The sequence below is a fragment of the Panthera onca genome, chromosome D4 (genome assembly GCF_046562875.1).
Source record: "Panthera onca isolate mPanOnc1 chromosome D4, mPanOnc1 haplotype 2, whole genome shotgun sequence".
Taxonomy (NCBI): Eukaryota; Metazoa; Chordata; class Mammalia; order Carnivora; family Felidae; genus Panthera; species Panthera onca.
In genome coordinates, this window is record NC_138351.1 from 12587673 (window position 1) to 12601497 (window position 13825).

The 13825-nt window shown below is 43.3% G+C and overlaps 1 protein-coding gene across 4 annotated transcripts in view; it reads left to right on the forward strand.

Annotated features, from left to right (window-relative positions):
- TJP2 (tight junction protein 2) overlaps positions 1–13825 on the forward strand; it is a 129622-nt gene that overhangs the window by 15040 nt on the left and 100757 nt on the right. The window contains exon 1 of one of the 4 annotated variants that reach the window (XM_060610109.3): positions 6988–7376. The exons of 2 other annotated variants lie outside the window; for them this stretch is intronic. In XM_060610109.3, the coding sequence (XP_060466092.3) occupies positions 7261–7376 (116 nt within the window). In that variant the 5' untranslated portion in view covers positions 6988–7260. Of the gene's footprint in view, positions 1–6987; positions 7377–13825 lie in introns of those variants that run through there. One more of the 4 variants, XM_060610108.3, reaches the window with a different exon arrangement.

Below are 13825 nucleotides of genomic sequence, written 5' to 3' on the forward strand. Positions count from 1 at the left end.
CCCTAATCCAATATGACTGGTGTCCTTTATAAGAAGAGGAAGTTTGGACACAGACATGTACAGAGGGAAGATCATATAAAGACACAGGGAGAAGACAGCCATCTGTAAGTCAAGGAGAGAGCCCTGCCTCATGGCCCTCAGCAGGAACCAGGCCTCGGGTGCCTGGGTGGCTCAGTCAGTTGAGCCTCCAACTTCCAAATTCCGCTCAGGTCGTGATCTCACGGTTCCTGAGTTTGAGCCCTGCATCTGGCTGTCTGCTGTCAGCGCAGAGCCTGCTTCGGATCCTCTGTCCTCCTCTCTCTCTGCCCCTCCCCCACTCACCCTCTGTCTCAAAAATAATAAATGCATTTCTGTTTTTTTAAAAAAAGAAGGAACCAACCCTATCAACACCTTGGTCTTACACTTCCAGCCTCCAGAACTAGGAGATAAGAAATAAATTGTAAGATTTCTGTTGGGTGAGCTCCCTCGTGTGTGGTACTTTGTCACGGGAGCCCTAGCAAACTAATACAGGAAGAATAAGAAATTCTGCCTGAAGCCAAGTGAACTAATGGCTAACAAAGCAGCCATCACAGCACGGTCCGCCTTCTTCCACCGATATCCCGGGAGAGCGAGCCTGAGGCTCACATTATCAGGTTCACACTCAGCAGCGTCTGCCGGGTTCACTACGATTAGAGCTTCGGGACTGGACAAAGCTCCTCCGTGGGCCCCACTCTGAGGCTCTGCGTCCAGCTCAGCCACAGCCCTGACCACTGAGCAGGACTCTGCCTGGAACCCAACCTGTGTCTGACAACCCGGGAGAGGGCCAGGGCCAGGTGCGGGCCCATGGGAAGTCAGCCCCCTCAACTGCCACGACTCCTTTCTTTTACTTAATTCCCTTCCATGGCCCAGAGGACCCACCCTGTCCTCTGTACTTGGCTAAACACATCGTTCAAATTTATCGTGGTTCCAGTATGAATAGATTGAAGCAGAAAGTATTTGAGAGATGAGAAGAAGGAGCGTTTACCCCGGTCTGGTGTGTGTGTGTGGGGGGTGTTCCACCAAAGAGAGCTTTCTGGAAGAAATGAAGCTGCAACTAGTTAGCAAGGAAGAGAGAACAACACACACGTGCATGGCATTTACTACAGGGTGCACGTTACATGTGCTGAATGCTTGACACGCAATGACCGATTTCGTTTTTAAAACCACCCTGTGAGGTCAGTGGTATTATTAACCCTATTTACAGATGACAAAACTGAGGCAGTGAGACACTAAATGACTTGACCAAGATCACAGAGCTAATTAGAGGTGGAGCTGTACTTCAATCCCGGGGCACTGTGGCGCCCCAGTTCATGCTGGGGAGTGGAAGGGTGTGTCCGCAGGGGAACCGTGGGATTGTGTGCACTCCTCTTTCCAGCTTCTGGCAGCCGACTGCTGTCTCTCAACACTTCAGAGCTGGTGCCGTCCCTACCAAGTTCCAGGGACTCCGTCCCTTTCCTGAAATCGCAGAGCAGAAGTGACTTAATATCCCCTTAACCCGCCTAATGGCCAAGCCCCTCTTGACTTAAGTCAGCTCCTGTGGTGTTCTAAATTTTGGGCAATGCCTTCTCCCTAATCTGCTCCCAGGCAAGAGAACTGCCAGAATCCTACAACTCTAGGATCAGATTAGAAACGTAACATGAACACAGTTTCTACCAAAAACAACAGGGAGCAGATTTCCCACACATGCGGAGTGGAAAGTTTATTTCTTTGGAATGAGGAATCCATGAATTATTGCATATGTGCGTTATTTGGGAGCAACAGTTCATTAAGTGATTTTAATGTTGGCTATTAATTGTTAAGTAGCAGAGGCTAAAAATCTGGGAACTATTGTAAGGGAGAACTTCCTTAGTTGGTGGGTACCACCCGAGCTGAGCCCCAAGACCCTCTGTTCTCTTTTTTACGATTTCCATCACTCACTCCAGCCCCTGGGTTCTTGTTACCTTCAGCCAGCCTGTTTTGCAGCCCGTTTTTTCCTACAAAACCACTCAGCCTTGGGCTTTTCTCTTTCACTGTGTGTTGAAGGAAGTTATAGCTGCAAGGGAGGGTCAGAAGTTTGTAAGTGCACCTTGTTCTTGCCTGCAGAGAAATGAGGATAGAGGAAGGTTTCTTGAAGAGGTCTTTGGGAAAGGAAAAAGGACAGATGTCAGGGGTGAAAGGGAGGGAGGGACGAGATGATACGCATTGAATGCACCCCTGTATTGCAATCTTATTCCAGTTTTATAGGTGATGAAATAGGTTCAGAAGGGTCATGTAACTTGTTAGAGATCTCAAGGTGTTAAACAGCAGAGGTGGGATTCAGATCAAGCCTTCCCGTTGAAATGCAGCTCTCTGGGGCTGGTATACTGGGCACCATGGGACGCTGGGACGATGGCTTCTGCGTCTCACACCAGGAGAACCGGGAGGGGGCAATGCAAGAAATAGAAAAGGGAGGGGGATGCAAGAGGAGGCCGCGGGCCGGGCGGGGGCGCTATTTCAGATATTGGTTTGGGTGGAAGGACAGGATGAGAAGGACAGATCTGGTGGCATCCAGTTGAAGGTGATAGTTTAAATAAACTCAGTAGCGAGTGCATTCTGAAGATGGCTGTGAAGAGGACAGGCTGGTTTGGGCAGAGGCGGGTGAATCTAGGGGAGCCACAACTAATCTTGAACTCTTTGGTAATTCTTTTACATCCTGTGGCCTGTTTTTCTTAGTGTTCTGGTAAGTCAGCTAAGTAGCAAATATGTAGATGTGTGTGTGTGTGTGTGTGTGTGTGTGTGTGTGTGTGTGTGTAGATGTAGATAATATGAAGACATTAAGGGGACAGAAAATATGACTTGCATAAAGTCATATGGTTTATTTGCAGTAAAGCTTAGGAAAAAAAAAAGAAAAGAAAAATAGCTGTTTCCCTGACTCTTCTATTTTAGCAAAGGCTTTTTCCAGCTCCCTGAAAAGCAGACCACACCCTATAAAACAGCCCATTTGGGGCATCAGTTCATTTCCATTTTTATACTTCTAAAGAAACAGTTAAAACACCCAGTGAAGAAGGATGTCCCCTGGTTTTCCTCTGGCAGAAATAAAGTAGAAATAACCGGTTCAAAGGGAACGTCAGTCCGATCTGTGTACTTTTATGTTCAACTTTAATCATTCAGATTCAAGTATCCTTGATTATTGTGACTTAAAAGCTCTTTTTGGATCATGTAGACGTAGACATAAAGTCATTTTTTAAATAGGTAAGTGATTTTTAAGCAGACAGCTGTAGTTGTAAAGCGTTTCTAGAACTCTAAGGGAATCAACTAAATAAATCCATATTTCTAAAGAATTTCTAGATTTATAAAGAAAATGATATGAAGTACACATCTGGATGGGGTATTTGGGCTACATTTGTGCTTTCTGTGTTGTTGTCCATTATGAAGGTGTTCACACAAAGATGACATTTATTTACTTATTCATTTATTTTTAATTTAATTTTTTATTTTTAAAAATTTACATCCAAATTAGTTAGCATATAGTGCAACAATGATTTCAGGCGTAGATTCCTTAGTGCCCCTTACCCAGTTAGCCCATCTGCCCTTCCACAACCCCTCCGGTAACCCTCAGTTTGTTCTCCATATTTACGAGTCTCTTCTGTTTTGTCCCCCTCCCTGTTTTTATATTATTTTTGTTTCCCTTCCCTTATGTTCATCTGTTTTGTCTCTTAAAGTCCTCATATGAGTGAAGTCATATGATTTGTGTCTTTCTCTGGCTAATTTCACTTAGCCTAATACCCCCAGTTCCATCCACATAGTTGCAAATGGCAAGATTTCATTCTTTTTGATTGCAGAGTAATACTCCATTGTAAATATATACCACATCTTCTTTATCCATTCATCCATCGATGGACATTTGGGCTCTTTCCGTACTTTGGCTATTGTCGATAGTGCTGCTATAAACATGGGGGTGCATGTGTCCCTTTGAAACAGCACACCTGTATCCTGTGGATAAATGCCTAGTAGTGCAATTGCTGGGTAGTAGGTTAGTTCTATTTTTAGTTTTTTGAGGAACCTCCATACTGTTTTCCAGAGTGGCTGCACCAGCTTGCATTCCCAAGATGACAATTTTTTTAAATGGGTAAATAAATAAATGATAAAACTGAACACTCTCATTTATGGAAGGAAAGCACATTCTTTCTTAATTATTTGCTAAGGCAGAATTCTTTTCCTCATGAAAGACGCAGTTTGAGTTTTGCATGAGGTCATCATAGATTAGAATCACTTCGTAAGAGCTGTATGTTAAATGCGTAAAAAATTCCTACAGAAAACGAAACTTTAAACAAAACGTGCCGTTTATGAAGTTTCGTGTCACTTTCACCCAAGTAAAACAGCTTCCACCGGGTAGCAAGTTTAACTTGATTTTTTGTCGCTGTTGTTAAGCTCAGGTTTCATTTCTTACTTTGAGAGGGCAGTGTAGTAAGTTTTATCACGCGTCATTAGAAATACAATTTGTCAGAACAAAGACTGTTGTGTAAGTATAATTACACCTTCCTGTATGATTAAATGAGGGCTGTATTGTAGCTTTTCTCAGCCGCGGCAGCTGTAGCAAACCACGTTCAGCCCATAAAAGAATTCCTGTGACTAACTGGTACTAATTGTTTACAGAACCGCCAGTGGGAGTAATATTCATGAACACTCTGGAAATGAAATATCCCAAGACCAAGTGGTTTATCCCTTGTTGTCACCACTCTGTAGTGGTTAGATTATATTAATTGTATGACCAGGTCAAGTGAAGCGAGAGTTCTTAGTTTTTTGTTGTTGATATGGAAAGGTAACTGCATTCCTGTGTTTGGGCCTCTCATCTTGTAAATGGGAAACTGAGGCTTCAAGAGCTGTTGAAGGCTTATGTAAGTCACTGACTTTTTGGCTCACACACCCCTATCACATTTTAAAGGACACCCTACAATATATATGAGTACACAGTAATTTCTAAATGGCATATTTTAATGTAACTTAAAATATATTAGTTCTCAGGGTGCCTTGGTGGCTCAGTGGGTTAAGCGTCTGACTCTTGATTCGTCTCAGCTCATGATTTCATGGTTTGCGAGATTGAGCCCTGTGTGGACCACACTCCCTGCTGACAGTGCAGAGCCTGCTTGGGATTCTCTCCCTCCGTCTCTCTCTGCTTCTCCTCCTGCTCTCTCTCTCAAGAATAAATAAACTTAAAAAAAAAACAACAACAAATTAGTTCTCAAAGTATTATGACTATTTAAAAATAAACACTCAAACCAAATTTTTAACAGATAAGAGAAAAAAGGAAATAGATGGTTTAATATTTTCTTTCCAGACCCCAAAGATTTTTTTATAAGTTTATTTATTTATTTTTGAGAGAGAGACAGAGAGAAAGTAGGGGAGGGGCAGAGAAAGAGGGAGAGAGAGAATCCCAAGCAGTCTCTGCACTGTCAGTGCAGAACCTGATGTGGAGCTCGAACTCACAAACCGTGAGATCATGACCGAAGCCTAAACCGAGAGTTGGATGCTTAACCGACTGAGCCGCCCAGGTGCCCTTCCACCCCAAAGATTTTTGATGTGTACACCCTGCTTTGGAGACTACTGATTTAGGTCATTCAGGTTAAAAACAAAAACAAAAACAAAAACTAAGAACCTTGCTGTTGAGGAGAGAATCTGTAGAAGAAAGGTTCAAGATTTAGGGGGAGGGGGTAGAGTTTGGGATACTTACTCACTATGGATATCTAGGTTAATCAGGATTAACACATAATGCCTCCCTCTGTTTTACTTCCCTTTTATATAGGAGTCTGTTTAGACAAGGAACAGCCCAGCTGCTAGAGCATATTCACTGGGAAAAATATAGCTTGAAGAAGTCAGGGAGGTGGCTAAGTCAGAACTTTTTCAGAGTGACAGAAATGCAACTAAAACTAAATTTCACAAGAGTCAATCTGTTAGCTTGGACAGAAGTGTAACTGGGATCTCCCGGGATGATCGTGGCCTTAGACGTGGCTGGATCCAGAAGCTCAGATGATCTCATCGCATCTCTGTTGAGACAGCTCTTCCTAAGTGCACTCGGTGAGCCCTCCTCGCACTGTGGTGGGGAACATGAGTGCCGACAGTCCTGGTGTCCCGTCTCCCCTGGTCAGCAGCTCCGACAGGAAAGGGGCATTTCTTTCTGAATGTCATATTTTCATCCCAGGGAAGACTGGCCCATGCCTACCATGACTCATTAGGTGGGCTACTGTTAAGGACATCCCACCTTTAACCCGTGGAAAGAGGGCTAGAAAGGCCCTTCGAGCTGAGGGGAGACATTTACAACTACAAGGATGGGACAGGGTCTGAGCATATCCAGACGATATACTTTCACGCCATGAGAGCTCGCCTGTGTTGCGTTATAGAAGTATATAAAAAGATATTTAAAGGGGTGCCTGGGTGGCTCGGTCGGTTAAGCGGCCGACTTCGGCTCAGGTCATGATGTCTCGGTCTGTGAGTTCGAGCCCTGCGTGGGGCTCTGTGCTGACAGCTCAGAGCCTGGAGCCTGTTTCAGATTCTGTGTCTCCCTCTCTCTGACCCTCCCCCGTTCATGCTCTGTCTCTCTCTGTCTCAAAAATAAATAAACGTTAAAAAAAAAAATTAAAAAAAAAAAAAGATATTTAAATTAAAAAAGATATTAAAAAGATATTTAAAAAACAAACAGAATTGTTTTTCTATTAACTAATCTTTGCTATTGACTCAAGCAAAGAGTTTATAGCCTTTGGAAATGTGTGCTATAAAATGACAACCGGAGCTCCTTACTTGTCAAAGCGCAGCCTTTTGAAGAGAGGTATTTGTAGGAGCAAATCAGCTTCTGATTTTAGTTCATCCAGAGGCCACGCGGGTTTTTTGGACCAATTATTTCCAGACCTTGAGATAAATCACCTCCTGTGCCATTAGTACTTGAAGGATTAGCGGCCTCAAAGATTTATGTGCGGATTAATTGGGGAGTGTACGTTAGATTGCTGTGTTTAGAACCACGGTTGTCCTGCAAGTCATTTTCGTTAGTGCTTTAGTCAAAATTCTTTAGCCTTATATAATACTGACGTTGCAGGGAAATCCGAACGAGCCCTTTCTTTTTTTATTTATTTGTGGCTTGGCCTCAGCCTGCACTCTAGAGTTTAATAGCTCGCGCTAGGGGTACACGGAACATGTGGCAGCACAGGGGCATCAGGTAGCGCAAAGATGACTTCATTTGCTTCAGCTGAACAGTGCCCGAAATTGACATGACCTTGTACTGAGAGAGACAAGATGAGGTACAAGAAATACATGGCTATTCTGGAAGCCGCGGTTGGTATCACCCCGCTTAACAAAAGGGAGCTTCTCCCTGAGAGCAGAAGACATGTGAACCTCTGGCAGCACCCCGGGTAAGCAGAGGAGACCAGAAGATGCTTTGTCTGTGTTTGGGTGAGGGGGGCGGGTTCTAGGTGGAGAAAAGGGTCATCCGTGTCCTGAGGGTCATAGACGGCGAATTGGTCATGGAGAACCTGTTTCTTCCTGGTAGACAGGGCCTTGCCAGACTGAATTAAAATAGTTAGTAATAAAATTCATGGTAATAATAAGTTTCAGAAAAATCCTAGTCTAACAGCCAAGAAGATGAAGTCATGGGTATTTTTACATTCAGATATTTTAATCTTCTGATTTTGACGTTTTTAAAAATATGGCCTGTATGTGTGCGTGGCAATTCTCAAAGATGAAGTAAGTGTGCCTTATTATTTTTTTTCCCTACAATGCAAGTATTTTTCTGACTAAAGTGTACATGTGGAATGTTTCAGGTAAATACTTTTTATTTTACTTTACATGTCTTCCTAATGCCCCACTAATTGTCCATGCTGAAGAAGGGTTTAGATGTTCCTTTTTGAATAATTAGAGGCCTCAATTCCTGCTTTCTTCTCTAGAGTCCCTTTTTTTAAGTGTCTTTTACACATTGAAGAGAAGTTTAATTTAAGGTGTCTGTAAGGCAGATAGTATTTTTAGGGACTGAACTGAATTTTTCAACTGTATGAACCACACACATTGGCACTTACTCAAGGGTCAACTTGAGGTATCTGTGGAGCTAATGATACTTCTTTGTTAAAAGTGGAAAGTCACTAGCTTATTTAAAAACACTTTTTTTTGGTAGTTTTTGTATTTTTTGAGAGAGAGAGAGACAGAGAGAGCAAGCAGCAGAGAGGCAGAGAGAGAAGGAGAGAGAGAATCCCAAGCAGGCTCCGCGCTGTCAGTGTGGAGCCTGATGTGGGGCTTGAACTCATGAACCGTGAGACCATGACCTGAGCTTAACCAACTGAGCCACACAGGAGCCCCATCCCTAGCTTATTTTTATCATAGAAACAATATACATTCATTAGAGAAGATTTAGAAATATAGGGAAAAAAGGGGCAAAATCATCCATAGTCTCATCTCACTAAGAGAATTATTATAATCATTTAGGTCAGTAGTCTGCAATGGAGGGAAGGAGGGAGGACATTTCGCAATGTTTGGGCACAATTTTTTTTTATATTAAATATAATTTATTGTCAAGTTGGTTTCCATACAGCACCCAGTGCTCATCCTAACAGGTGCCCTCCTCAATGCCCATCACCCACTTTCCCCTCTCCCCTACCCCCTATCAACCCTCAGTTTGTTCTCAGTATTTAAGAGTCTCCTCTGGTTTGCCTCCCTCTGTCTCTGTAACTTTTTTCCCCCCATCCCCTCCCCCATGGTTCTCTGTTATGTTTCTCAGGATCCACATATGGGTGAAAACATATGGTATCTGTCTTTCTCTGCCTGACTTATTTCACTTAGCATAATACCCTCTAGTTCCATCCATGTTGCTACAAATGGCCAGATTTCATTCTTTCTCATTGCCAAGTAGTATTCCATTGTGTATATAAATCACATCTTTGTTATCCATTCATCAGTTGATGGACATTTAGGCTCTTTCCATCATTTGGCTATTATTGAAAGTGCTGCTATAAACATTGGGGTACAAGTGCCCCTATGCATCAGCACTCCTGTATCCCTTGGGTAAATTCCTAGTAGTGCTATTGCTGGGTCATAGGGTAGATCTATTTTTAATTTTTTGAGGAACCTCCACACTGTTTTCCAGAGTGGCTGCACCAGTGTGCATTCCCACCAACAGTGCAAGACGGTTCCCGTTTCTCCACATCCTCTCCAGCATCTATAGTCTCCCGATCTATTCATTTTAGCCACTCTGACTGGTGTGAGGTGATATCTCAGTGTGGTTTTGATTTCTATTTCCCTGATGAGGAGTGACGTTGAGCATCTTTTCATGTGTCTGTTAACCATCTGGATGTCTTTAGAAAAGTGTCTATTCATGTCTTCTGCCCATTTCTTCACTGGATTATTTGTTTTTCGGGTGTGGAGTTTGCTGGGTTCTTTATAGATTTTGGATACTAGCCCTTTATCCAATATGTCATTTGCAAATACCTTTTCCCATTCCGTCGGTTGCCTTTTAGTTTTGTTGATTGTTTCCCTTGCAGTGCAGAAGCTTCTTATCTTGATGAGGTCCCAATAGTTCACTTTTGCTTTTAATTCCCTTGCCTTTGGAGATGTGTTGAGTAAGAAATTGCTGCGGCTGAGGTCAGAGAGGTTTTTTCCTGCTTTCACCTCTAGGGTTTTGATGCTTTCCTGTCTCACATTTCAGGTTCTTTCATCCATTTTGAGTTTATTTTTGTGAATGGGGTAAGAAAGTGGTCTAGTTTCATTCTTCTGCATGTTGCTGTCCAGTTCTCCCAGCGCCATTTGTTAAAGAGACTGTCTTTTTTCCATTGGATATTCTTTCCTGCTTTGTCAAAGATTAGTTGGCCATACATTTGTGGGTCCAATTCTGGGATCTCTCTTTTATTCCATTGGTCTATGTGTCTGTTTTTGTGCCAATACCATACTGTCTTGATGCTTATAGCTTTGTAGTAGAAGCCAAAGTCTGGGATTGTGATGCCTCCCGTTTTGGTTTTCTTCTTCAATATTACTTTGGCTATTCGGGGTCTTTTGTGGTTCCATACAAATTTTAGGATTGCTTGTTCTAGCTTTGTGAAGAATGCTGTATTTGGGCACAATTTTGGCTGTTATAACCTAGGGGGTTGCTTCTGGTATCTAGTGGATGGAAGCCAGGAATGCTGTCCAACATCCTAAGTACAGCCCCTCTACCCCCAACACAGTACAGCCCCAGTACAGCCCCTCTACCCCCAACAGTGAATTATCCAGCCCAATGGGGTGCCTGGGTGGCTCTGTCAGTTGAGCATCTGACTTCAGCTGAGATCATGATCTCAGGGTTCATGAGTTCGAGCCCTGTGCTGGGCTCACTGCTGTCAGCACGGAGTCTGCTTTGAATCCTCTGTCCTTCCTCCTCTCTCTCTGCCCCTACCCCACTCATGCTCTCTCTCTCTCTCAAAAATAAATAAACACTTAAAAAAAACAAAACAAAATAAAACAAAAACTTAAAAAAAAAAAAGAATTATCAAGCCCCAAATGTCAATAGTGCTGCTGTTGAGACATTTGATTTAGTCAGATTTTCTTCCCATATGTAAAAAGTAGTTTTTATTAGAAACACATTAGATGTTTCTTTAAAAAATGTTAGGGATGCTTCAGAATGGAATCCTGAGGCCTCATCCTCATCATTATTAATTATTTTACAGTTGTCTCGAGGAGGGAAGGAAGTGTATATGTGCACTGAGAGGGCAAGGGGTATATAGTGACTCTGGGAGTCCATGTGGGTTGATGTTTAGTGATGAAGACGTTCTGTAACGACCAAATTGTGACTCTTCAAGTACCCTCAAGAGGTTGGGCTTACTGGGGTCGGACGTTTGTCCTAGAATGGCAGAAGTTTACAGCTGGGAGGACCTCCTGTCAGGGATGGCAGACAGGTCTCCGATGGCCTGATGAAGCTAGGTGATGTGCGGGCTGCTCGTAGCATCAAGCTGGGGAGGCCCCCAGGTCAAGTCTGGGCTTAGCAGAGAAGGGGTATTGTGACTGACGAGAGATACTTGTTCTGGACAGAATGATACAGGAAATTGGAGAGGCGCAATGTGTGGCCTATATCGTCATCATTCCTTAATTCTAATTTTAGTCTTTGATTTTTACAAGTGTGGACTGAGCCTCTTTTGAGTCATCACGGTCGAGGGCTTGGCCCTCAGACAGCAGCTGGATGTTCTTAGTTTCTGGCTCAAGATCATTCGTTATAAGGGATTTTCCCTAAACCCACGCAATTCAGATGTGTACATTGATTGCCGCATTATTCATTTCTTTTTGGAGATAACCTTTTGTAGCCATTGGAATGAGTAAGTGCCTTAAGTAGAAACATCTCTGCTTCTCCTCGTTTCCCTAAGTCAAGGCAAATAGAAGTCAAACGATTTGTTCCAAATGATTCTTAATAAAGGAAGTTGGATGCTGTCTCTCCCTTCTCTCTCTCCCTCTCTTACTCATTCTCCCTCCCTCTCTCTCTCCCTCATTCTCTCTTTTTAAAAAATTTTTTTAATGTTTATTTATTGTTCAGAGATAGAGAGAGACAGAGTCCAAGCAGGGAAGGGGCAGAGAGAGAGGGGGACACAGAATGTGAAGCCGGCTCCAGGCTCTGAGCTGTCAGCACAGAGCCCGATGCGGGGCTCAAACCCGCAAACTGCTAGGTCGTGACCTGAGCCGGAGTCCGACACTTCACCGACTGAGCTGCCCAGGCGCCCCTCTGTCCTTTTTTTAAGAGAACATTCCCTTAAGCCTGATGAAATGGTGCTGCATCACAGAACAACGAGATCTTTCTTGTATCTCTAAATACTTTGAGCTCTTTACACACACACGGACTAAACGTTGTTTTGCTGGTTCTCATTCTTTTGTTTGCTGACTCCCTCTTCACCTAACACAGTCTTCCTTTGGACATCTTCATATACCTCACTAAGTAGTCAACTCTCCTTTCCTGGAGATCCTAGGAGGGGTTATCTCCTGCTGATGAATTTCACCAACCCGTTCCAGATCTTTCAGGGTCACTTTGATGTCTTATTTTTCACATTTGTAATGGACATACGAATCTCTGTTAAAATGCAGATTCTAATTCTGTAGGTATGGTGGGGCCCGAGGGTCTGCATTTTAACAAGCTTCCAGGTGCTGCTGTCAACCCAGGTGATGACCAGTCAGTGGTCCAGGCGATGTTGATGGTTCAGTCCATGAACCGCACTTTGAGGAGCAAACTCCTAGAGACATGCTCTCCGTGAGCATGCTTGCTTTCCTCTTGACCTCAGACTTTTCTGATCTTCCTGAGGCCTTGCCGTCCCCATGCCTCCCTCCTCTCTGCTGTCGTTAGAGATGTCAGTGGTGAGATGGCAGGTGGCTGGCGGTGCTTGTGTGGAGGGAAATCTGCCCGCGAGCATTCTGACCAGAGATCCCCGTTGGGCTGGTTGAGTAGACAGTGAAGCTGGTATTTTTTTTTCCAAGAATTCAGGCCCTTTCATTCTTTTTAAGAAATATTACAATTGCTGCGGCATGTAATACCGCGTAGTATTCAAGAACAGCTGCTTTTGCATTTTAAAACATAATTGGAAGTCAGGTCATGATTCAGTTTTCAAGACCTCAAGGAATTCATTCACGCCAACGCCCTCCTCCTTTGACTTGAGTACTTTGTCTTGCTGTCTGCAAACAGGGCTGTGCTTGGACTTCTCTCTGCAAACTGTAGTCACATGACAGAACAGAACAACCAGCTACCAACCAATGACCATGTGTTGCAAGTTCACTGAAGCACAGTTCGGATTACTTCCGCATGCGTGCGTTCACCCCAATGCCCGCCACATGATAGGTGCTCAGCAAATATTTGCCAGTGCTTAACTTGGCTTCAGCATAGCCACAAATAAAGGGAAAAAAAGTGTTTAGGGGGCCCTCGGGCGGCTCAGTAGTTTGAGTGTCCGACTCCTGATTTCAGCTCAGGTTCTGGTCTCACGGTTCGTAGGATCAAGCCTTGCATCAGGCTTTGCACTAGCTGTGGGAAGCCTGCCTGGGATTCTCTCTCACTGTCCCTTCCCTGCTTGTGCTTGTTCACTCTCTCTCTCTTTCAAAATAAATTTTAAAAAATGTTTAAAGGGATTGACATTCAAACACAGAAAAAATACTGATCCACCTATGGATTTTCCTTTTAATATTTGTCCAGTTTTTTTTTTTTTTCTTAATGTTTATTTTTGAGAGAGAGAGACAGAGCAAGAGCTGGGGAGGGGCAGAGAGAGAGGGAGACACGAAATCTGAAGCAGGCTCCAGGCTCTGAGCTGTCGGCACAGAGCCCGACACCGGGCTCAAACTCACGAACTGTGAGATCGTGACCTAAGCAGAAGTCGTTCACTTAACCAACTGAGCCACCCAGGTGCCCCTAAAATTTGTCCAGTTTTTCAGTGCTAACTCATGTTACCCGACATTAATTTTACATATCTGCCAATACCATTGAAAACTAAGAATATAATTTAGTTCTTTTGCAAGCTATTATTAGATTTAAAAGTAGCCCTAGTCAAAGTACCCCTAATCAATGGTAGCATATTTTAGAAATGGTTGATTGTTATTGGTGGTTCCTATATGGTCAAAAACCTTGGGACTATTATAAAAGAAAGGTAAAACCAAGATGTTTTAGAAATGCAAAGATTCAAAACAGTTAAAAAGCAATCTGCTTCAATACAAGAAACAAGCACTTTTTGTGGCTGGGATACCTGTAGAAAAATTTCGTATTAAGGCCAAAAGCATAACCAAGCCCATCTTGATTTGCTGCCCACTTATTTATCTTTGGAAGTAATAATAGAAACCAGGCATGGGCTGGGCTCTAATCCTGTGGCTTGCTTTGTAGGCTGTCCAG